This window comes from Tamandua tetradactyla, chromosome 3 (assembly GCF_023851605.1).
Source record: "Tamandua tetradactyla isolate mTamTet1 chromosome 3, mTamTet1.pri, whole genome shotgun sequence".
In the NCBI taxonomy this organism is placed as follows: Eukaryota; Metazoa; Chordata; class Mammalia; order Pilosa; family Myrmecophagidae; genus Tamandua; species Tamandua tetradactyla.
The window spans coordinates 38,441,187-38,465,608 of NC_135329.1; the positions used below are offsets into that span (position 1 = coordinate 38,441,187).

The 24,422-nt window shown below is 33.1% G+C and overlaps 1 protein-coding gene across 1 annotated transcript in view; it reads left to right on the plus strand.

Moving 5' to 3' along the window:
* The window catches only part of CSMD1 (CUB and Sushi multiple domains 1), a 519,811-nt gene that overhangs the window by 233,441 nt on the left and 261,948 nt on the right, over nt 1–24,422 (plus strand). The window contains 3 exon segments of the mRNA XM_077151716.1: nt 1,742–1,846; nt 18,742–18,860; nt 22,590–22,659. Coding sequence (XP_077007831.1) covers nt 1,742–1,846; nt 18,742–18,860; nt 22,590–22,659 — 294 coding nt within the window.

Below are 24,422 nucleotides of genomic sequence, written 5' to 3' on the forward strand. Positions count from 1 at the left end.
GAGCTTTCTGACTAACAAATAGAGAATGAATTGGATTGAGGCAGAAATAGATTCTGTAAACACGTTAGAAGATGATTGCACTAATCCTGGGTAATGGTTTTGATGGCTTGAACCAGGGCAGTTGTGAAGATAGAGAGATGGAGTGAGTGAAAATAGGAGGGATTTAGGCACCAGACTATTTAGGGTTTGACAAAGAGACTACAGAGCAGAATGGGGTAATGGAGAGAAAGGAATTTTCTGATACGAGCACATGGGTGGAAGTTGGTAATGTTGTTGACTGAAAAGGAAACAAGGGAGGTCAACCAGAGACAGGGACAAATTATGAGATCAGTTTTGGACATATCTCATTTAAGGAGCCTTAGGATAATCAAGTGCTGTGAAGAGACTACTGGAATTCTTGAATTATTTAAAGCTACTGGATGATATTGTAATATGCTTAAGTAGGCAATGATGTATGATAGAGTATCTTATCTTCCCAATAGTGTTTACCCATTTTGAATAATCAACTTATTTATTTGATTTATTACTTCAAACATTATTTCTTTGTACATTGAAATTATCTTTATGGTACCTTGCTCTAATAATTTGTCTGCATTATGATCATTTTTATGCAGTGGATATTCCCTTGTAATCTACTATGTGCATAGTTCTAATTTAGGGAATAGACATTAAATATAATAGAGTATAAAGCATATGTGCTTTAGACAAGCATTGCTTATGCTTGCTTAGTATTTTCTGATATGAAAATATGATAGTGCATTCTTCCAAAATATTTTAAAATTTCGATTTGTGAACATTTTTTTTTTATCCCAGCATCCTACAATGTCATGGTTTCTTTCTCACCCTTTATTTCTCCTCAGCATTTGCCTTTCTCCTTCTAAGCTATTATGACACAGGCTAGGACATTTTAGTAAAATGAGCATTATATAGAAATAAATCTTTATTTCCCTTTTCACACATTTTTGGTTGAAGTCATTCACAGATCTAAGTGGGACCATTATTCAGTATGAGTCACAGAAGGAATAGAAAAGGAGATACAGTCAAAAGCATCATCTGAAAAATAATACATTAGATCAGCAACTACTTAACCTGAGTGCTCCCTCACCCCCATAAGACTTGAGCATTGGATTTTGTCCCCTCTTTCTTCATATCAAGTAAAAAAAAAAAAAAAAAATTAGGCAGAATATTACATTGTGAAAGAAAGCCATGTGAATAAACAAATGCAGGGTTAAAATATAAGATTTTGTATGTTCATATACTGCCATGATAAAAAGTGGATCACAAACTTCTACTCAAGGAGGGCAGAGATGATGAAGTATAACTTTTAAGTTGTACCTAAAGCAACAGAAAGACTCAATATATTATGATCAAAGCCAATACTTAGATTCAATTTGTGGTAATCAAATTATTGAGTTCTAGGCGGGCCGCGGTGGCTCAGCGGGCAAAGTGCTTGCCTGCTATGCCGGAGGACCTCGGTTCGATTCCCGGCCCCAGCCCATGTAACAAAAAAAAACGGAGAAACAGAATACAATAAAACCAGAAAATGTTTAAAGATGTTTCCCTTTCTTCCTTCCTTCCTTCCTTCTATCCTTCCTTCCTTCTCTCTGTCTTTCCTTTAAAAAAAAAAAAAAAAAAAAAAAAAAATTATTGAGTTCTGTAAGTCTAAAAAACGCCTTCATATATTTAATATTGGGAAAAGTGAATGCATCTATTTAAATTAAATCTATGTTATTTCTGACAGGTACCACTGTGCCAGCATTGTTGAACAGCACTTCCAACCAACTCTACTTACATTTCCAATCTGATATTAGTGTGGCAGCTGCTGGTTTTCACCTGGAATACAAAAGTAAGGTCAACTATTTCTGCATCTAACTTTAATTATTATATTGAATAATTTTCTTAAAGGCAAAATAAATTCATGTCCTTATTATACAGTGAAATATTATTATTCTAAAACCATACCTAATATTTACATGGAATTGGGTCTTAGAAAACCTGTCTTGATAAAATATAAAAGACAAATTAATGAGAAAATTTGAAGTCAATGTATGAAATCATTATTTAAAACAACTACTAAATTTTGGATTGTTTGTGTTAAAAAGCACAAAAAATAATTTATATTACCAGTGTTCTTGTGAGTGATAGCAAATATTCTTATTAATGCCCAAAATATAGGAAACCATAATTTCCAAATAGATTATGATTATATGCCTTTTCTATTTCTAGTCTCAAAAGCTTGTAAAATCAGGACTAGCACAGAGATGTAACTTCAATGCCTGCATTTGTGTATTATTCATTTTAATTGGAAGTAGGCATTGAAAAGGAGACTCTAACCTTTTAAAAATGGATGTGAGACTGAGTTAATAGTCTGATAAATGGGATGACAAAGGTCAAATTCATAAATCTTTTTTGGTATTTGATTATCCAGGTAAACCTTGTAAAAACTAAATAGGAATTTCCAATGAGAGTGAGGTTTATTTTAGGATGTGTTTTTTGAGCACTAAAAATGCTTAATGTTGATATTCATCTCCTTTAATAAGCAGTTCCAAATAGGCAAATACATGGATAAGCTTTAATAAGTGATCTTTTGAATTGAGATAAACAGTTTGCTAGGATGTAAATTCATGCATGTTTTTGAAAGGCCAGATTTCCAGCTGATGATAAATATTCTGAACCAAACGCAAACCACAGGGCTGTTTCGCATTCTGGTTAAATTTCCCTACTTATTACAGGCATTTGTATGCAAGCTTATTCCAATTTATTTGAATAGGACTACTTTAGTGACAGTGTGAAATGATACTCTGGATGTTATTTATGTAGGATATATTTGGAAAAATCTGTTACTTTGATACATTTTGTGAACATCTGCAGGTAGTAAATTATAAACTTTATGATAGTGTGAATAAATTCACTAATATTTTTAGCAGTCTTAGAATTGATGAGTGTTTTTTTTCTATTCCTGTTCAAGTAGCTTCTGGCTTTCCATTCACTTCTTATATAAAGAGGTGCTGGTAAATTAATTTGTCTACAATCTCTTCTGTATACACAGATGGACTTCAGTTCTAATAATATACTTATCTACAGTCTACAGTACTTGTACTCATTATAATTTATTAAAAGAGCAAGACTAATATATTTATAATTGAAATGAGCCCTACTTAAGAATTTATGGTTTTATTTAGTTACTTACTTAATTTTTTTATTTGGGCAAATATAAATGTAGCTTTACATTTATCCTTCCTTTTCCAGTGGTTTTTTTATGCTCATACTATTTTGATGGTTCATGCCTTTCTTTACTTCCAACATATTTAAAGGCAGTCATTTCCTGTTTTAGTTCTTTGTGCCAGACTTTGAAATATGAGGTATCAGTAGAACTAACCTTATTAATATCAGCATAAAAGGTGATGAAGACTTTTGACAGAATTATCCAACAGATCATCTAGTGTTTTTAGTCTGTTCACATATTTTGCATATACCTCAAAATAAACATTTCCAATTTGCAAATTCAGATTTTCGTTGATTGATATTCTGAAACAATAATTAATAAGCACTTACCCTATGCCATCTCTCTCCCTTAGCATGCTAAGTGCTTGCTTCTCTCCCCTCACAGCAATGCTATGAGGCATTCATATATTCAGTTTTTTAAGGTGAAAGAACAAAACTTATAGTGACCTGCCCCCGTCACAGTCACACTGCTAATAACTGATGGAATGCAGAGGCACCAAAAATACTTTATTATAAATACCATTTACTGAGGACCTTTTGAAAGTATTCCAACCATCCTGTTATAACTATCCCAACTCTCCTATTAGAAAGCTAGAATGCAGATGGCCCTGTTTTGCAAATGAGGACATTAAGAGTTAGTAGCATTAAATAATGTATGGAAATTCAAAGCATTTGTGAGTCAGTGCTGGAAATCAAGCTTGTCTGGCTTTAAAAACCTGTGCTGTATGGCATTGCCACACTTGCTTCCATCTGAGGAGCATCATTTTTTCTCATGGAAAATGAAGTCTAGACACACTCTTAATTATAACTGTCTGTTATCCTAAATGAACGGTGATAGGAATTTCTGAAACAGAAAACAAAAAACGTTGTTTGAAATGATGGGTTGTAAAATATTAATGATAACCAAAGAAGTTCCGAGGAGGTCCAATCTGACAGGTGTGATCTAGATTTTCTGCGTATGTAAAACATCTGTGCAAAGGGTTGAAAGAGCAGGATATTTGAAATGCTTATTATATTCCTTCAGCCATCTATCCTTCTTTAATATTATTTAATTATCGTGTCCCTCTTTGTAATTCCAATGCTCTGGTTACCTTGCAACCTCAGCTCCTTGAAGGGTTTTAAAAAAAACTATGATTTTATAGATTGTCTAGTTTTTTCTGCTTATTCAATTGGAATCAGTGTTCTATTTCGCAGGTTTCTACATCACGGGTGGAAGTGGAAATTCTTACAAGGTTTTGTGAAATTGTTCTGTTTCAAGAACAGTTATATGAATACTAAAATTATTTTTTTAGGTTAACTATCTCAGTTTGCCAGTGCTGCTATAAACAATATATATCACACACTAATTGGTATAAACCACAATTCAATATCTTTACAATTTTAGGAGCAAGAAGTCCAAAATCAAGGTTTCGGTTAGATCATGCTTTCTCTGAAGGCTGAGCATTCTGATGGTATTTTGTGGGCAATCCATAACTCAATGTCTGATTCTGTCACATGGTCACCTCTCTCCAGATTGGTCTTCTGTTAACTAGGTCCAAATTTCCTCTACTTATAAGAATTGCAGCCATACTGTATTAAGTCCACTGTGATTCGGTTTGGCCTGTCCTTAACTAATAATATCTTCAAAGATGCTATTACAAGTGGGTTCACATCCAAAGGACTGGTTGTTCAGACTTGGCATGTCTTTGTGGGAACATGTGTCAATCTATAGCATTACCCATGTAGAGCCCTATTCTTGAATAACCATTTAAAAAAAGTATCTATCTATCCATCTATCTACCTCTATCATCTATCTAATTACACACGTAACTTTAAAGTGGCGATATAGGTTTCATCATAATTATGAAAAATATCAGAGGATTATTACAGATTAATTAGCAGGGAACTCTTATCCAACTTGGAATTGATCCCAATGTAGAGATTGCTTGAAATAAAAACCATTTATTCTAATTTTTGTAGGTAGCAATGCTTTTTCTAATAATCTTACTTTTCTAATTAAGAACTTTATTAAATTGGACAATTATTGTGAGTTTATGCGTATTCCTGTGTTGCTAAATCAGAAGAGATATTTAATTTCTGAATCTGCACTGAGCCATCCAGTACCACCATCTAATGGCATGTATCCAAAATTAATGTCATAAACCTGAACAAGGTATTTTATCTCTAGGAATGGGCTACTGTAGTTATTTCAGCTTATTCTGGGATAATGTTTGGCACTGAATCAAGTGGCACCAACATAATTCTATACAGAGAAGAAATTTTATTTCTTTTCCTGTCTCTAGAAGCTTTTTCTTATTAACATTTACTACTGGGAAACCCAGTAGAATCAACACAATATTTCTGGAGTCCTTAGAATATGACATTTGATCTCTGAAGGGAAGTAAGATTTATGCACTACTGTGAAGTATAAATTCCAGGTATCCTACAGAGAATTGCAGCAGGCAAACACAGTCCAATGTGGAAGCCATATCCCTATGACTAGACTATATATATGGATCAGAAAAAGAAACATAAAATCTGTGGAAATGTTAGTTTCATTTCCAAAGAAAGAAAAAAAAAAGAGAAAGGAAAAAGGGAAAGAAGGAAAGGGAGAAGGGAGGGTGGGAAGAAAAGAAAATAAATGAAATTAAATGAAAAAAAATAAAAGAAATGAAAAATGGAAAGGAAAGGAAAAGAGTGCCCAAAATATTGAAGTAAAGATTTACATAATGTTTAATCTGAGAAAAGTAAGAACTTGAGTTAGTGATTTATAGCTCACTATAGGAGAAAAGAGCAAAGTAGGAGAAAAATAAACGTTAACAATTCTTTCATTCTTGAATTGAATGTTATTCGTTTACAAGATGGAATTAAATGAAAAACATTTTTCCACAATTTTAGCATGCTTGCAAGTTCAAGCATTGTCATTAGTTAAAATTATTGCTCAGCATTATCAAACATACATGAAATATTTTACTATTAGAACTGATTACATTTACCCTTTTGTAAAAAGTGTAATTATTTGCAGTTATTTATTCAGAACATTTTGCAATATAGTACCAATATTTCAAGTGTAAGTTCAAAACTCATTAAAAGTGATTAAGTATTTCTTATATGGTACATATGTAATTGATGGGTGTGTAGTGAAAAAAATTATGTATCACGAATAGATAAAACCTTAATACAAAGGTATATAGCCAAATGGGAATTAAAAAATAAGATTGCTTAGACATTTTTAACTACCTGGTAAACTTTCTGTTTTCCAAAAAAGCATTTGATGCAACTTAAAAAAAAATAGTACATATAATTAAGACAATTACTTAAAATAAAAATAAAGTTGTTGTTTTTTTAATACGTGATCTCTAGCATCATGTCTAGAATGTGACCTTATTTGGAAATAGGGTTTCTTTAAATGGAATAATGAAGGTTTTTTTTTTAATAGACAACCAAACTAAAGAGAAGGATGTAAATGTACTTGCCACTTAGATTAAAATAATTCATTTTATTAGGCTTTAGATTTGACATTCAGTTTTCTGGCATTAAAAGCAAAAACCTGAAATAGGATGTATTACCATAGATCTTTTTTAAAAGAGAAAATTAGCAATTAATTAACAGAAGTAAACTCTACTTGTGCTCTATTCTAAAAGATACTTGTCACTTGTGAAGGAAAAGGAAACCTTTTCAAAAAAGTTTTCTACAAAATACAGAAATTGTCTTTACATAACAGTCTTTACATAACAGTCAACTTTCTTTTTTAAAAATTGGGAACATAATATACTTAGCATTAATTTCCGTAGGGGGAAGATTAAATTGGCCAATAGAAATATATTGTTAAAAATCATTTTAATTATGGATGTTCTTTTAAGGTCTCTTTATTCAATGCTTTTTTTTTCCAGTGATTAAAAATAGACTACTTTTCACTCCCTTTGTGTACTATTCTCAAAATAGGCAAAAGGAAGCATCTAAAGGAAAATGAAATATCTAGAAAATGACTTAAGCCTTTTGAAATGAAAAGCACTAAATATTTTATAGGATGTTATTGTAACTGATTGATGACTTAGATTAGCCCACTATCATTACAGTAATCCTTATAAATACATGTAAATTATCAATACATTTTAATGGCACTTTAATATTACATTAATAATATTAATAATATTTCTTAACTTGGATGATGAACAGAAATAAAATGATAGGAAACAGGGGTGGGAGGGTAGTTCAGTGGTAGAATTCTTGTCTACTGTACAGGAGGCCCAGGTTCAATTTCTGACCCATGCACTTCCTAAAAGAAACCAACCAACAACAAACAAAAAAGTTCAGCAAATGGTGCTGCAATAAGGGGATACTCACATGGAAAAAGAATGAAATGTGACAAATCTGCCATACAGCATACCAAAAAAAAGGAATGATAGGGAATGAAAGATTGGACAAGATGGAGCTTCAATATACCTTTGAATGTGCTTGCAGAAAATTTCATTCTGTTATAGCCAGAAATGACAGCTCAATACCTTACTCTAATGGACACCCTATAAGTGTTCATTCATTGAACACTGAATGTTCAGTGTTCATTCAGTGACAAAATGAAGTCGCCTCCTAATCAGATCTATGACCAATTTATTTTTGATAAGGCTGCCAAATCAGCTCCCATACTTGTTTCGTTTTTTTTTTTTTTTTTAGAATTTCTCTTTCTTTATTAAAATTCTCGTTTTGTTCATATATCATTTCCTAAACACATTCTTTAGTTCTTTCGCAGTGTTCCCTTTAGCTCTTTGAGCATATTTAACCTTTTATCTTTAAAAGCCTTTGAATGATATGTACAAATTGTGGTTTTCCTTGAGGTGTTTTGATGTTGGGTCTTAATCCTTTGGATGGACCATCATTTTTTGTTTCTTTGTATGTCTTTTAATCTTTTGTTGCCCACTGTACATCTTAATATTTTAATGTGCCAACTCTGTAATTTAGCAATTTAAGTGTCTCTTATCCAACTAATGACATGACAGGTTTTAGTGGTATGACAGAGGTTTCTGTGTATGCCAAGTATATCAAAAACACAGACAAAAAACACAAAATACCTTTCACAGTCTTTGCAGATTCATTCTTTGTTGACTGGGGTTTAGCCCTTCACAGAAGAAACCTGAAAACTAACATCAGGATAGTGTTCTTACTGGGTTTTTTTCTGAGTGTATTTCTTGTGCCGGGCATGTGTTCATGGTATTTGATTTACTGTGTAATGCAGCTTCTCATTATGGTTTTGTAAGGAATAGTTTTTTAGTTATTTTTTTTAAGTGCTATATGGTTTAGATGAGGCTAGCCTATAAAGTGTACATGCAGAGAAGTATGAAGTTGTAGAAAACTAAAATTGTTCAAATAGTGGGTTAATGTGTCCAAATTTAGGAAAATTACATGGAAATTATTTAATAGATATTAGACTAACATTTTCTGTACATACATAAATTGTTACGATGAATTCAATTCTCTGCTTTTACCTTCTGTATTCTTATAAATACTCTATGTCCAGATAATGGATAAATCTAAAGGGGTTTTCCTCCAGAGAGTATAGTTCAGTAGGGACATGCTTGTTGAAATATTTTATTTTATTAGCAAGTTGTGGTTACTTGAATATTAAGATTACTCTATTTTTAAATCACTTCTTCAGTTTTAGGATATTCTTTTAAAATTATAAGCTTTAAAATTTATGATGCTTTTCTACCAAAGTCATGTCTTGGATGCTAAAACTTGCAAGAATTATTTATTCTATCACAGTTCTTGCAAATTTTTGATGATAAGTAATTAGGTAATAAAGATGCTAGAAATGGAACAAATAATAACTAATGGATATGTGACTTAGCCAACCACCAATTAATCATTTATGAGAAAGTCAGTCCTCTCAGAATTTGTGATCAAGGCTCTAGACAGAGGGGAGTGGATTTGAGTCATATAAATGGAATTGAATTAGATGGTAGGAAAAACTATGAGTGGGAAAAAGTAAAGAGGTTTGAAAGTGCAAATGAGGACAGGGCCAGTTCCCAAACTTTTGAATTTTTCTCAGCCTCCCTTCACCAATGTTGCCTATTCTTATATACTGTGTGATAATTGGAAATGAGATCAAACATCTTTTCCTATGCAATTCATCACAGTTCAACATGGAATCTTGGAATTTTGAAATACTTCCTAACATAAACATAATCAGCAATAAAGCTTTTTATTGCCACTTTCTTGTTAGGTCACTTCTTTAGTTTTCATTTTTAAATATCTATTCTCCATAATCTTGCCATTCTCATGAACTAAAGTGAAAACTTTAACTGGCCTTTCTTTTCTTTTAACTTTTTATTGTATCATATAACATGTACAAAGCAAATAAAGAAAAAAAGTAATACTTTCAAAGTACACTTCAAGAAGAAGTTACAGAACGTATCTCAGAATTTGGCATGGGCTACCATTCCACCATCTCAGATTTTTCCTTCTAGCTGCTCCAAAATACTGGGGGCTAGAAGAAATATCAACACAGTGATTCAACAGCCACACTCATTGTCAAATCCTATTCTAACTGGCCTCTTTCGATGCACTTTTAATTTTTCTTTTCTGTAATGTCACTGATCATGACATCAGTTACCACGCTAAAAACCCTTCAGCGGTTTGCCATTTTGTAGCCTCCTTATCTTGGCCAAGACTCTTCATAATGTGTCAACTGATTTATCTCCCCCTGTTTTCTTTTAATTCAGACAGATGTAGTCCCCTTAACATGCTTTATAAATTTTCATTTTCAAACAAATCCTTACTATATTCTCTTCATCTACTGTTCTGTTCCTACCTTTTCTAATTACCCTTCAAACACTGTTCAAGCTGTACCCCTTTCTAAACTTTCTCTGAAAATATCACCTCTTCGTCTTTCACTGCTATTTTTTTGTGAGATTTATTGGACATGTGCTTCATTTATAGCACAGATTTTCTATTGGATTATTTGTCTTTTGTACCCAATTAGATGAACTCTTTGGAATCATAGGCAATATTAGAATCCCCCCTCCCTCCAAGTCTGACTCTTTCTTTAATCTTCCTAAACAGCTCAACAAATTGTGCTGGCTCATTTGTTTGCTTTCACACGATTTACTCATTACGTGATATAACCAATCAAGGGAAAATGTTTAAAGAAACCCAGTTTAGATCTGTGATCATATGTTTCTTTTGACATCCAATTTTAAATTTTAAATAGAAACCTTTATAACTATTTTAATATGTAAAAAAAGAATTACATATTTATGAACTGCCTTGTATTTTCCATAGATGGGCATGGTGCATGTAGTCATTAAAAAGAGAACATTTACTGAGGCTATTCTAGTTCTTAGGGAAACACAATCACTCATTTTAAGGATCTGATTTTACAGAAGAAGCGGGGACACAAACAAAATAATGATGCCTGTGGTATAATAGGTACACGTTTGGTCTGCCTTGCTCAAAATTTAGTGTGAGCTCAAATAATGTAGCATTATACTTTAAGAATAAAATGGAATATTATAAAATACGTGGTCAGCTAATTTTTCTTTGAAGGACCAGATAGTAAATATTTTAACACCCGTGAAAAATATGTAAACAATTAGGCATGGCCAGATTGTGGTCACAGTACCTACTTTGCTGACCCAAGTACAGGAGCACAAGAGAAATGTACTGGGATTATGGATCTATTTTACTAAAAACATTATTTCAATAAAATTGCATGACTTTTTCAGTTTATCTGTGGATTTTGCCTATCATTTTATGGATTTGAATTAAATCTAAATATCATATATTTGCTTTTTAAATTAAAAAACAGAGAACATGTGAGTGTCAATCATTTTTATGCATTTATATGTGTACATATATTCACTTATATCAAATATCCACATTTGATGTGATAATTATTCCCACGAGTGTATCTGAAACACAAAATAAGCAAGCTAAGAAGACGTTAAGAAGTTACCACCATTGTTATTTCATTAAACATAAATGGGACTGTATTAGTTAGGGTTCTCTAGAGAAACAGAATCAACAGGGAACACTTGAAAATATAAAATTTATGAAAGTGTCTCACGTGACCGTAGGAACACAGAGTCCAAAATCCACAGGGCAGGCTGCGAAGCCGATGACTCCAATGGATGGCCTGGATGAACTCCACAGGAGAGGCTCACCAGCCAAAGCAGGAATGCAACCTGTCTCCTCTGAGTCCTCCTTAAAAGGCTTCCCATGATTGCATTTAGCATCACTAATTGCAGAAGACACTCCCCCTTGGCTGATTACAAATGGAATCAGCTGTGGATGTAGCTGATGTGATCATGACCTAATCCTATGAAATGTCCTCATTGCAACAGACAGGCCAGCGCTTGCCCAATCAGATGAACAGGTACCACAACTTGGCCAAGTTGACACCTGTCCCTAACCATGACAGTCCACCCCTTGTCAACTTGGCACCTATATATATATATATAGGTGATATATATATATATCACCTTAGACCATACTCAATCTCCAAATGAAAACAAATAAGCACACATTTTTTCTTTTACCTGACAATACTCAACCATCCCGCATACAACTGGAAACACATTAAATCTCTCCAGAATAGGGTGCAAATCCTTGGGCAACATTCATTCTTAAACTTGATATCTTACAACTTAAATAGTATAACACGAACAAAACAGCATTACAGTCCTCGTTTCTGTAACTGATCACGTGGTCGAAGTTCATATTTATCACTACCTTCTTCCACTACCCATTCCATGTTCCCTTTAATGTAGACAGTGTATCTAACAACAACCAACCAACATCTCTATAACTCTTATTTCTACAAAACTCTGTAAAGGTGTCCAAAACATTATCCCCCAGAGTCTGGCTTCATATAAGCGAAGCATTAGGAGAATCGAATGATGATATTTTGACTATCTCCTTTGCCAACTCAGTCCATGGATTGGGAGTATCATTCAGATTACGGGAATCAGAGTCCTTAGTGTGTCTGAGTCCAGTCAGAGTAGAAAACCATTCATAAAAACCCATTTTTAAGATTCTATTCCTTAAGAACCACTCCTGATACCAAGATGTATTAATTAGGGTTCTCTAGAGAAACAGAATCAACAGGGAACACTTGCAAATATAAAATTTATGAAAGTGTCTCATGTGACCGTAGGAACGCAGAGTCCAAAATCCACAGGGCAGGCTGCGAAGCCGATGACTCCAGTGGATGGCCTGCATGAACTCCACAGGAGAGGCTCACCAGCCAAAGCAGGAATGGAACCTGTCTCTTCTGAGTCCTCCTTAAAAGGCTTCCCATGATTGCATTTAGCATCACTTAATGCAGAAGACACTCCCCCTTGGCTGATTACAAATGGAATCAGCTGTGGATGTAGCTGATGTGATCATGACCTAATCCTATGAAATGTCCTCATTGCAACAGACAGGCCAGCGCTTGCACAGTCAGATGAACAGGTACCACAACTTGGCCAAGTTGACACCTGTCCCTAACCATGACAGGACCTTTTACTCACAAATCCTAGAAAGTTCAATCAGTGCATGCATTGTTAAATATTATTTTTGTGTAATCGAGACTAAGATCAAGCCTAATGTTTGACATTTTTAAATTCCAACTAAATTTAATAGTCTGAGTTTTCTGACCATGTGTCTATCTAATAAATGTGCACGTGTAGAAAATTGCTGGAGTTGGTAATAAACAGCTCTATGGAGAAAAAGGGCTGACATAACTACATCCTTAATAATTAATTTCCATTCACGAAAAATACACAAAATTCATAGCGACCATATGCATATAATTTAGAATGCTATATAAAACTGGAGGTTCCACTTTTTACTGCAAGAGAGGAGTGAATGGAATGATATGTCTTGTGCACTCTTAATCTGTCATTTCTTAAAGAGATGTTTTTCACTAAAGAGCAACCTATTTCACAGTATTAGTTCTTTATTGAAGAAAAATATGAAAATCATTATTTAACAGTCAAAATATGTTTGAGCTAAAGATTGACCTATACCTGCCAAAATTCTTCATACTTTTAGTCTATTTATTAATTCAACAAATATATATTTCCTTATACCAGCCAACATGCTAGGTGCAGATGTATACTAATAACAAGAAACAGTTTTTATCCCTATGAATTTTGTAGTCTAATTAAAAAAGATAAGGAAGTTGGTGGCAGGAAAATTTTACACTTAATAGAACTATACTGTATGGTACTGGGGTGGGTGAAATACTGTGCTTAATAAAACCTGGTTTTTTCTAACCACATATGTCATTTTCAGGTCTTATAACATTGTATAGATTGCTTAAACTCTCTGAGACTTGACATTGGCATCTATGAAAAAGATCAGTGCTTCTCAAATTATTCTCTAGTTCCCTGTGTTATTGTTGGGTGGTAATTTATTCTAAGATTCAATAAATATTTGAAATCAGAATTAAATGAAGATGAAGAAGATGCATCATTTGGATTTCTCACTGTTTTTAATACACTAATATCTTTGGTGAATCTCTGAGAGGTAGATACAATAATGAAATTCCACTGGACATATCTTTGGAGAAGACAGATAATTTTATGCTATGAAGTTCTCCACTTGGAATTGCTTTCCTCTCTCTTTGATGACTCCATTCATTGTACTTTTGAGCTTTTTACTTAGAATAGCATATATTTTTTGAAGTTTCTGAGGTTTAAGTCCACATATATGAACACAATGCCAAGTACAAGAAACTTCTTCAGACATTTCAATGCATTATATCTAAATAAGCCTTACTATCCTTTTCTAAGTAATTGATAAAAAATACATGTTTATCATGTGTTTCAAAGTAATTTTCATATACAGATTTTAAGCTAACTAGTCTTTCAAGTTTGCCTAATAGTTTTGGAATAGTTACAATAAGTTCCAGAACTTGATGAGGTTTATTGTTATAGTATGTTCGTAATGTTCACATTTTATGATCAGTGGTGGGTGAAACCTTTAATTGTATTTTCAGCCAAATTAGTCTGGCGTTTAAAATGTCCAAAGTTTAATATTTAATATCATCAAATAAATATATCTGTGATGACATTAAATAAAACATCGTGGTTCATAAAGCTTTTTTCTGTTACTTGTCTCTTTTTAGTAGTGATTCTAAGATTCTAAACGTTATGCACATGAATTTCTTGGGGAACATTAAAACTTCAGATTTCCTTGCACTAATATCCATCCTGTGGATTCTGCTTGAGAAAGTCTAAGATGGGTACAGTTGTGTTCACATTTAATTAGGATGCCAGGTGATTCCGAATCCGGTGGTTTGCTATCTTTTAAAGAAACATTGTTTTCTATATTATATTTGCTTTATTACCGTTTGTGGTATACAGTAGTATACTATGATTTGTAAGAAGTAGAAATTCTTCATGTACATATTTTGCTTATCATCTGAAAATATACTCTTTATAGATGTCTCTACTATAAAATTAATTTTGAATTTTCTGATCATATGGTTGTGTGTCACATCTTCATTCTGTAGGTCTTTAGAGTAGTTCTTTCATTTGTATATACCTTCCTAGATGCCTGTTTCCATGTCTAAATAAACATCTTTTAAATGACTGTTCTTACAATTTGTCTGTCATTTGATATGGCCAGCCATGCTTAACAACATAAAATAAAGTTTTCACTGAAGTGAAGCATGATTCTTCTAAAACTTTTCATGAAGGGAGGTTTGCATTTACATTTTACATTTCTTTGAAAATGAAATATACAGTTATATAACTTTTCCTTCTGTTGGAGATTGGATCATGTTCCCTTCAAGATGCATGTTAAGGTCTCAACCTTTGGTCCTAAGAATGTGAATCCATTTGTAAATAGGATCATAAGAGATGCTGTTGGTTAAGGCGTGCCCAAACTGAATGATTGTGGTCCTTAATGTGATATGGTTGATGTCCTTACAAGCAAAACAAGTTGGAAGAGAGGAAGCCATGGGAGCATCAAGAAGCTGGAAGTCATAAGATTGGAGTAGAAAGGAGATGGCCATGTGCATGGCCATGTGATGGAAAAACCAAGGACCGAGGACCAGGTCTCACCAGCAGTCCACAACGCCACAGTCTTCAAGGAGAAAGCAAAACCCTTTTGATACAATTTTGGGTTTCTGCTAACTTTAAAACCCATTCTTTATGCCATCCCATTTTATGGTGTTTGTTTTAGCAGCCAAGAAATTAATATATCTTCTTTCCAGTTCATATTTATCATCATACATCACCCTACCTTCTTCATGTCAAATCTTCTTTACTTCATATATTGCTTAGTACAATGATTAAATATAAAACAGTACCAAAACATTCTTCAGCATACCACTTTCTGTCCATCCACAATTCAAAAGTAAATCCTGTTTTCCAAGTTACTGACTTTTTGCATTACATTGTTGCTAATATCCCTAGAGGTACCCCAAGCCCATTTTGATTTTTCTTCTTTGAGTTCGTAATGTACATCGCTGTTTTTTTCCTTATAAAGATTATTACACCATGTCTTTATAATACAGGAAATTATTACTCTCTCCTTGTGTCATATTTTAATACTTTCAGCTCTGTGCCATGCTTTAACATGTTACTCTTTCATCTCAATTGTTTTCTCATTCTGTATCTGCCACATCTTTAACTATCCCCTCTGGTATTGGGGTAGGGCTCTATTCACTCATAAAAGAAAGTCCCTCTGTTTTATGTCATTTATTCAGAACAAATATCTGCTTTTTCACTGAGTTGAATTCATCTTATGTTGCAAGTGGATTTTTGCATCTTGAGGAGATAAATGCAATGAATAGAAAATAGTTGGGCTCTAGTCCAAGATAATTCAGTAAATATATGTGCATGATCATATCAATCACTCATCCATTCTGTAGCTAAGTTTCTGGATATAGATATAGTAACCAGTTAAATGCTATTGCTAGAATGTACTCCTACATTCTATTTATTTTCTTAGCTCCTAACATATAATGGATATATAATGACACTCAGTATACATTAAATGAGTGATAAAGAAAGGGAAGGAGAAAGGGGTGATAAGAAGGAAAGATGTATCTTTTGATATTTCAAATATTGTGGTCTGTATATTACTACTGACATGTCTAACCAATTAAACACAGATTAGCATGATTTTTTGTTTTCATTATGTTTAGGAAATTTGCTCTAATCCCAGCAGTTATAGATGTAATGTAAGTTATTTTTTAAGAGAATGAATTGGGATTAGACAAAGAGTTGAAGGAAGAAAAACATAAATTAATATACAATATAAATCATTATATATTAAGCTTATATAATAAATAAGTAAACACACACTCTATTTTTTGCATAAAAGAACAGAAAATTTGGTATCTGGGGTTTGATTTTCAATTACCTGTCATGCTTTATTTTTTAAAATTATAAAGTACTTTTCCCCTTCCTTTCTTGAGAGTTGTTCTGGTATTGATACTTTCTTGTCCCTGTCACAATTGCTGTATATTTGTTTTGAAGTGTCCTAAAATGGTGGTTATATGATATCATCATAGATTAGACTTTTAGTATTCCAAGTTTTAGTTGGAAATTTAATACCAAGAATATGTTAAATAAATTTTTCAAGGTGAAATTAAACACTAAATGATGTATGGTAGGCAAACCTGCCAAATCCTAGTAGAAAAAAAAATGAAATTTAAATATAGCTATAATCTATATTCTAACATTAAAAACAGGGGGTAATAAATTAGATTTACACTAATAGAACAAGTTAAACACCTAAGTGATTATATTTTTCCATACTCAGCAATTTTATCTTCTATGAAAAGCCCCAAATGGTTTGGAATTCCAAGTTAGAAATAAAAAATATTGCCACTTATGTATATGGTGTTTTATGCTTTTTAAAGTGCAGCCATTGAGGGGGAAATCAATTTCGCCTTAAAAAAAGGCAATGAAATAACTTCATGGCATACCTCATATATACATATTCCATATAGAATCAATGTGTTCTATGGCTTGAAATTATCAGGCTAATTTATGTACCAGTAACATGATTACTATACTATTCCCAAATGAAGAAACTAATATAAAATGGAAGCACTTTGTTTCTTTGTTTCATATTCTCACGACTAAGGGAAAAGCAGGTGAATGGTTTTGAAATGTAATGCGTAAGAATTATCTAAATGGTGATAACATGTAGATTATGGCTCAGCAGATCTGAGTCAGGGCCCGAGAGTCTGCATTTCCAACAAGCTCTACCTCAGGCTTTAAAAAGCAAGTAAGTAGAGGATCTTTATGATGAGCTGCATACCAAGCAGACAGATGTAGTGTACCTCAATGCCTGTTCCTCGACAACCTGACTTTCAGTTTCATTTATCTGACATCTCTAAGGACTGCCTGTTCATATCCATAAGCCTAGATCAATGCCTGTTTCCTAAGTGTGCAGTCTATGCAGATTTAATAACTTTCTCATTGAACTTGTGTTTGGTTAGTGAAGTCTAGTGAGACAATGGAGCATGAGTGTGCACAGAGGAGGTATGCTACATGCATGTGGACTCAGTCTTGTGAGCAAGACAGGACAGCAGACATTTTCATGGCATTTCAGACGTTTTGCATTGGGCTGTGCAAATTATGGAGCTGACGCTGTCTACATCTTTTCTTCCCATTTCATACAGTGCCTTGCCTCTGGATCTATAGTCTTTCACACTCTTATCCCTCTCCTATTCTATCTCCATTCCTCAGTGTTTCATACTATTCAAATAAATTAATGTAAGACATTATTTGCAGTCAACAAATCTTTATAGCTCTTCCAATGCATTTCTGCATACACAAAATATCATAGCAGCATATTTTGCTTATTCTTATAGGAAGGGTTTATGCAGATAGCTATCATTTTAAGTAATATTTACAATTAATTTACCTGCTATTTTAAGCTAGATTCCAATATGACATGATGCATTTTTTTATTTTTGAGTATCCTAACTGAAGATAATTTAGTTTAATATAGTGCCTGATTATAGCTTCAAGATCTTTAAATGTTTATTCTACTTATCTAAGAGACAATGCATGAATTTTTTTTTGTCTTTCATTAAAAAGAGAGAGAGTAACAGAGAAAGAGCTATTGAATATAGAATATTTGTTCTCATACTGTGTTTTTCTGGAATGATGGAATTCCCGGATTCACACTTAAATTTTTAAATACAAATTAGTAAGTATGCTTGAATAAAACAGAAAGAGAGGAACATCATATGGTTTTACATATAGTTGGAAATAATTTTTAGGGCCTTTAAAATTGTATATGCCTGAAGATTGGGGTATTTTATACTAAACATAGAAGTAACAAATTTTATTATTAAAAAGAGCCTTAACTCTTGCCTTATGAAGATGAAATAAACTAATATTTAAGAGTTAGCTTATAACTGATTGAAATGTATTTAAACTCTTCTTTGTAAACTAAGAGATAGAATTCAAGCCTCTGTTCACTTCTATAGCAGGAGAACAATAGAAAAAAACTTCTTGTTATTCAGTAACAAGGATACTATTTATATCATATAATATATAACTCTTAGTATTTGCATTTCCACAGCTGTAGGTCTTGCTGCCTGCCAAGAACCAGCCCTTCCTAGCAATGGTATCAAAACAGGAGATCGATACATGGTGAATGATGTGCTCTCCTTTCAGTGCGAACCTGGGTACACACTGCAGGTATCTTTCTTTTGAGTTCTTGTTAATAAAAATTGTTCAGTGTAATAATACTTGACCAGCTCTCTGTAGCTAAAGCCCCAGATTTGCACCTGAAGAACTGATTTATTTTCCCTCACCTGGTTTATGGATCAAGGTATTCATGTTAAACAGGTAGTCTTAATTATCATGTGAAAATAGTTTCTAAATGATAAAACACTATTCCTAAACTGAGCATTTCATCTTCATAATTATTTTATTTCAAAATATATGCTCTCCAAATAACTATGGAGATAAAATTCTGAAAGAACAAGTTTCTACCCAGTCCCTTTGTAAATCCTATCCTGGCAACTCAATTATCGGATCTACTTCTGAATTGCATGCTTATTCTGCTTTGCAAACTGTTCACATAATTCAATCCAATAAATCATCAAGTGTCTACCTTGTGCCAGGTATGTGCAGGGAGCTCAAGTGATAGATTTGAATAATTTTTAAGAAATGTGAAGTAGAAGTTTCCAAAATTGCATTTTAAGTTATGATTTCTGGCAAGGAGTATATTAGTTCTAAAACAATATATAGAAAGAGTAGTCAATTTTCTGTTATTTATTTTGTGGTTTAACCACAGATAAGCTTACTCCCAGAATAGTTTCTCTATGTCACTTAACATAATTCTCTCTGCCACAAATAAAAATTGATATTCTAAACATGTTTATTCTAAAATCCCATAGAAATATTTAATCCTATTTGTTTCTATTCTTGAGTTAACTTAGGTAATAGAGTTCTTTTGGCTGACCATGTTACAACGTAACAAATCATTTTTCAAGGGTATTTATTTTCATCATGTTCTGCAGATAAGTAATACAGCCTGAAGAAGCATCAGAAAAAAGTTGTAAAAAATACAGCAACTTACAGTACAAAAACAAATAACAGTAACAGCAAATGCTGAACAATATTGAGTTCATATTAAGTGCAAAACTTCACATGTCAAATATCACATAATTCTTGATCAACCGTATGATGTGGGTACTTAATTCTCTTATCTTTCATGATGAGAGAACCTGGAGAGTATATGAGAGCAAAAGAAGGAGCAGAAAAACTGGCAACGTCAGCAGAGCTAGATCAAGTAGGACCGTATATAGGAATTAGAACATGTATAAACTTAAAATATCTTTAAAATGTGCAGTATGCATCAATAAATGAAAATATTACTGCTCGTCATTAGAAACAATTATCAGTATACAAAGTCACCTTTATAAAAATGAGATTGTCACCTACATTACATAGATCTGGGTAGTTACTATGATAATTACTCTGTGTCTATAAAATGATGGACACATCCTTGCAATGTAGAACAAGTGTTCCTATAGTGAACACTTAGGTAGATTTTCTAAAATTCTGCTATCTAAATTAGTTTTCAACCAAGCAAACTAAGGCTATTTTAATTGATTCTTTAAGACGAAGTTTTTCTGCTTCACATGTCAGGAATCACAAAGTGCTTCATTTCTAGGGCCATGTTCTGAAAGAAGAAAAGAAAAAAACAAAAATAAGAAAACCTCATATTGTTTGTTCTTTTGGCTTAACTTGTATAAGAGAAAGAAATATGTGTCAATAATCCTACCTAAGTAAATACTGATGTCCCATATTTATACTTTTTTACCCATACATTATAATTGGTTTAACCCAAATTAATAGAATGTTCTCTCTATTCTGTTTCAAGTTTCCACACTTTAATATTTGCTCTTATGTATTTTCATGTTCTTCCCCCTTGTTTATGGGGTCACATTGTAATTTCTGTTAGCGTTCTTTTATAAGTGATATTTCTACAGCCTTCAGAGAAGGAAATAGAAAGGATTCTTATTGAAGGCATTTCTTACAATGCATTGTTTAATATGTTGCTTAGAGATAAAGACCTATGAACACACATCTGCAGAGACCAATAGGGCCATTTATTAGCTGTTTTTCAAATGCAAACTAAGCTATTTTTTTTCCCTTATTACAGACAGTGTCAAGCTTTTAGTTCACAAGTTGCTGTTTTTCATTTACATGAACAAGAAAGGATTCTGGTGTTTTTTGTTTTTTTTTTTATGTTAACACTGCCAATTTGACTAACAAATTAATTATCTGAATGATAACATCCATAAATTGCATAATATTCATGAAAAGTATTTTTCCAGGTGTATTTTATATACAAATGTCTCCAAATAGATATGTTTAGGAGATTCACAGGCATGACATAGAAGTACCATGACATGACACTTTTAAAATAAACCTTGAGTATCTGAATAATGTATGATTTCCATCTTCTATAGACTTGTTAAGTATTCTTTTAAGAAAGAAAAATGAAAATCCCCATTTGGGTATAAACTAGTAAATAGATACCAGAGCCCTGTCTTGTTTTTCATTCATTACAAACATTTTAGATGGAATCACTAATATGAAAGGTTTGTACCAAAGTTAATAGCAAAAAATGGCGTAGATTGGTAATAAATAACTTTTTTATTGTCGTCTTCAATAAATATATTTAATGGCTTTTGCACATTATATTTGTACATATTTCTTAAACAAATTTATTGTGGAAATTTTAGTGGATGAGAGAACAAATATATACAGGAGCATTAACTTTAGTATGAAAATATTGGGAGAAAGTCTTCTTTAAAAATAAATGTAATCTTCCTTTGTTGTAGCTACTTTTAACAAATATCAGGAAGTATGAGAAAATTAGTTTTAGGGTGGATGAACGGGGTAGGAAATGTTTCTAAGCTTAGGGAATCAGGTTGTCATTTATAAGTGCATTAGTACAAATTCTTGTTTGATACATTCACAATATGGCTTGGGTTATTTACTGTGAATTAAAGATTTGTTTTTCAGCTGCCTCTGCATCAGTTGTTGTTGGCAAATGGAAATTCATGAGATAAGTAAGTGGATCTGCCACATAGCTACCAGGAGGAAAAAAATAATCTACACTTAAGCTACCTATTTACCACCTTCTCTTCACTTTAAGAGAGATTTTAGCACAAAACATCTCAGAATTTAACCTTCTGCTTTTTTTTATTTTTAAAAGCAGAATAATAGAACAGATTTTTGAAGGTTGAATTTTGAAAGCTTCATCTATTTAAAGGAACAAGAGACATCCGAGTGATGAGGATTAATTTCATTTCAACCACGTTAATTTGACAGCTTGTGAAGCTATCTAATAAAAAATGAATATTAAATCTCCTTTTCTTCTTATGAGGGAAGAACTGACCCACTCCTTTGCTGAACCATAATATTCCAGCAGCCTGTACATGAGCAATAGATAACCATGAAACTTATCATTTCAAGAGCAGATAACATATTGCTGACATTTTACCTTTCGAATCAATATAAGTATTTCTTAATCATTTTCAGCCTCTCAGACCAAAAGCTATAACTTCTGATGATGAAAAAAGATGTACTTTGCCCAATTCAATAATCCTCCTTAAGCCTTAGAAAAGGACTGTGGCAGAAATGTAGTCTACTTAAAGGGAAATGATAAGGTTTTGTTTTTAGTTAAAAGAAACACTAAGATTATGAGATTTTTAAAATTTAATGTTTATTATTCATTAATAGATATTGGTAGAAATTCTTTCTAATATTTCTTGATTGCATTTTTTTACATATGTAAATCTGTAATAGAAGGACAACCAAACAACCATTTTTTACTAACATTTATCCCTTAAATACTGAATACTATATTTTAAGTGAGTGAATTTTATTTCGTTTTCTTTTAAATAGGGTCGTTCCCACATTTCTTGTATGCCAGGAACTGTCCGTCGTTGGAACTATCCATCTCCCCTTTGCATTGGTATGGATACATCTTCTGTAATTGTGTGGCTGTGCACTCATATTATCAGTAATCCAATGGTGGTGTGCTTGCTCAATTTGGAGCTTGCACTTTCAAATTTCTTTTCAACTACATGCTATGTAATAATATGATGATGCCATAGAGGTTTAATAAGAATGTAACATATTTTTTCTCACTGGATACCATAACTCAGCCTTTTCAGTCAGCATTTTATCAGCCTACACAGATTAAACATAAAATTGTTAGCTTAAGACCATACACTCAATTTCATTTATATCAGAAGTCCAGGTTATTAATTTATGGGAAAGAATGAATGTAACTGGTCTGAAAGTCTTAGCAATACTCTATTGACCTTTATCTTCATGAAAGCCAAGTTTCTAGAAACAAAAGTCAGAAATACAAATCATTGATTTGAAGGTGGGGTGATAGTGTTTCATATCAGAAATAGAAAAGTGACAGTGCTTCTGGATATTCCCGTTAAACCTGGAGAATCAGACTGTCTTTTCAGGAGAAACATTTCTTCAACATTGTATTTGAAGAGGAACAACTTATGTCTGAAGCTCCATAAGCTTTTACCATGGATTAAGCCACGGGAGTTTTAATGACCCCCTGGGGATAACGTTTGCCTCATTATACAGTAAATCCTTGAAGGGTACAATCTTGTGGTTTCCAGGTTGCTTTGTTCTCCTGTGAACTCTGCATGTTCTCTCCTCTCACTCGGGCCCCAGACTTCACCCACCACCTATGTGCTGTATATGCCGCTCAAAAATATTTGTCTCTAGCCAAGGTGTGACCGCAACGATTTCGTCAAAGACTGTCCTTATCTGTGTTTGTCGGCCCAGCATGATTGTCATCATTGTTTCCAATACCTACTATTCTTTCCCTTCCCTTTTTCCCATAGATCTCTGTTCATTCTTCATGAAACCACTTAGACTCATCCGTGTTCAGTGCTGTGTCAACCCATATTGGAGCTCAAAACAAAGGGGAAAAATAAAAAATATTGATCTTGTCCTTTTTGCTTGTTGGATGTTTTTTCATCATAGATTTGTGTATTACTTTTGATGTTTCCAAATCATGCATTAAAATATTATGTACCTTGGAGGTGCAAGGGTAGTTCAGTGGTAGAACTCTCAGCTGCCATGTGGAAAATGGGGGTTTGATTCCCGGCCTGTGCACTCCAAACAACAACAAAAAAATTCAATAAATATTGCTGTGAAAGTGGAATAGTCACCCGGAAAAGAATGAGATGTGATTCCTACCACACAGCATACAGTATATACATTTATACATACATATATATATATATATAATTTATATTGATTACTGAGATTTGAAGGCAGGCATTTAAATTTTGCACCTGAGGGAAGTGCCTGACTCACCTTGCCCTAGGCCTGACCCTGTCCAGGTTCCCACCTTCAAGTACAACTAGTAATCCCTACCCTGGACTGCCACCTTTCCATATGACTCTAATTTGATGTGGAACTGTAATGATATATATATATATATATATTTGTATGTATTTTTTTGGGGGGGGTGCATGGTCCCGGAATTGAACCCAGGTCTCCCACATGAAAGGTGAGCATTCTATCACCGAACCACCCGTGCCCCCTGTAATGATCTTTATTCAATCTCCTCTTCTACAATGACCTTCCTAAGAACATTGTAGATGGCGCTATCTCTCAATCTTCTTGGAACTTTTAGAATCCATTAAATGCTCAGTAATATTGTTTAAGAATGACCAGTAATGAACGACTATCTACAGC